This window comes from Plasmodium cynomolgi (genome assembly GCF_000321355.1).
Source record: "Plasmodium cynomolgi strain B DNA, scaffold: 0729, whole genome shotgun sequence".
Taxonomy (NCBI): Eukaryota; Apicomplexa; class Aconoidasida; order Haemosporida; family Plasmodiidae; genus Plasmodium; species Plasmodium cynomolgi.
The window spans coordinates 1-1,380 of record NW_004193025.1 but is presented as its reverse complement, the minus strand read 5'-3'; the positions used below and the strand labels follow the sequence as shown (position 1 = coordinate 1,380).

The following is a 1,380-nucleotide window of genomic DNA, read 5'->3' as shown; positions in this document are numbered from 1 at the left end:
CAGTAGATATTTAAACAGTAATTTTTTTAAAACCATATTATTTTTTGAATTATTATAAAAAATGTCATCGCGATATAGAATTACAATTTTTTCAGTAATTTACTTTTGAATTAACTCTTATGAATTGTTAAATATTATGATATCTTTTAATATAAGGTTTTTACATAAAGATATCTAAATAAATTGTTGACGGAACAAACATTTATGTACAAATATTATTTACTTTTTATATAGGAATTATTTCGGACATCTTCAAAAGAATTATACACAGAAAAATTTTATGATGCTATGGATAAGGATTCTAAGGATTTAAATAATTATAATAATGTATGTAGTGAAATATAACCTAAAAAAAAAAGAATCAAATGATACTAGTTTGTAAAAAATATCTAAGATTTTTAGATACATGTAAAACATTGAGTCATCTATTTACTGATTTCGATGTTTCCTTACTTTTAAATTATTGGATATATGATAAATTAAAACAAATTTATGGTGATGAAAGTACTAATGAAATTGATATTGCTTTTGCTTATCTCCAGTGGAAATGGGGTTATTATGATTATAAACAACAAAATAACCCATACTATATAAAATGTAAGCCTGATCCCAGTAAAATAAATCACGAGGATTGGAAAAATAGAAAGAAATTGTACGATTATTATGTTGATTATGATTATCTTTTGAGTATGGCTAAAATCAAAAATAAAATAGAATGCACATATTATAATAAACTTAAAGATATGATTTCATTATATGAATCCTTTAAGGAGGTATGTGAATCTGAAACAGACAATTGTCCAGAAGTCTTTTTTAAATGCCAGGAAAAAAATATTGAGTCTGCGATAAAAAGTTTAACATGTGATGCTAAAATTATGGGTACAAGTAGAACCACTTCAGGGGAAATTTCTTCGCTTCACGTTACAGACCCCATAGAAGTGCATTCACAACGTGCAGAAGATATTGAAGATGACAATATAGATGATTTCACAGTCGAATTTGATACCCATTTAAATAGTGAAAATTCCGGAATAGGAACAAAAGTTACTCATTCAATTCTTGGTGTAGCTCCAGTTTTATTAACTGCCACTGTGTTATATAGAGTATGTATATATTTTGTAAACATATATCATTATAGTGCTAACTTGTAAACAACTTACTTTACATGTACAACAATAATAAGTAAATGTATTACATATCTATATTTTAATTTTTTACATACAAGTATACACCAATAGGTCCCTGGATTCGCAGGCTCCGTGGAATCAACACAAATAGTATGAATGTCATGGACACCTTTTTAACCTTATACACAAGAAACAGGTGATATGTTTTCTCACGAATCAGAAAAACTATATATCATATCAACCAATGTAAATT

General features: G+C 26.4%; 1 protein-coding gene across 1 annotated transcript; it reads left to right on the top strand.

Moving 5' to 3' along the window:
* Positions 1-365: 365 nt before the first annotated feature.
* PCYB_005400 (CYIR protein) lies at positions 366-1,151 on the top strand (the record flags this gene model as incomplete). The annotated part of the gene is made up of 2 exons (XM_004227961.1): positions 366-885; positions 928-1,151. The coding sequence occupies 2 exons, from the start codon at positions 366-368 to the stop codon at positions 1,149-1,151; spliced, it is 744 nt and encodes a 247-aa protein (XP_004228009.1).
* Positions 1,152-1,380: the final 229 nt, after the last annotated feature.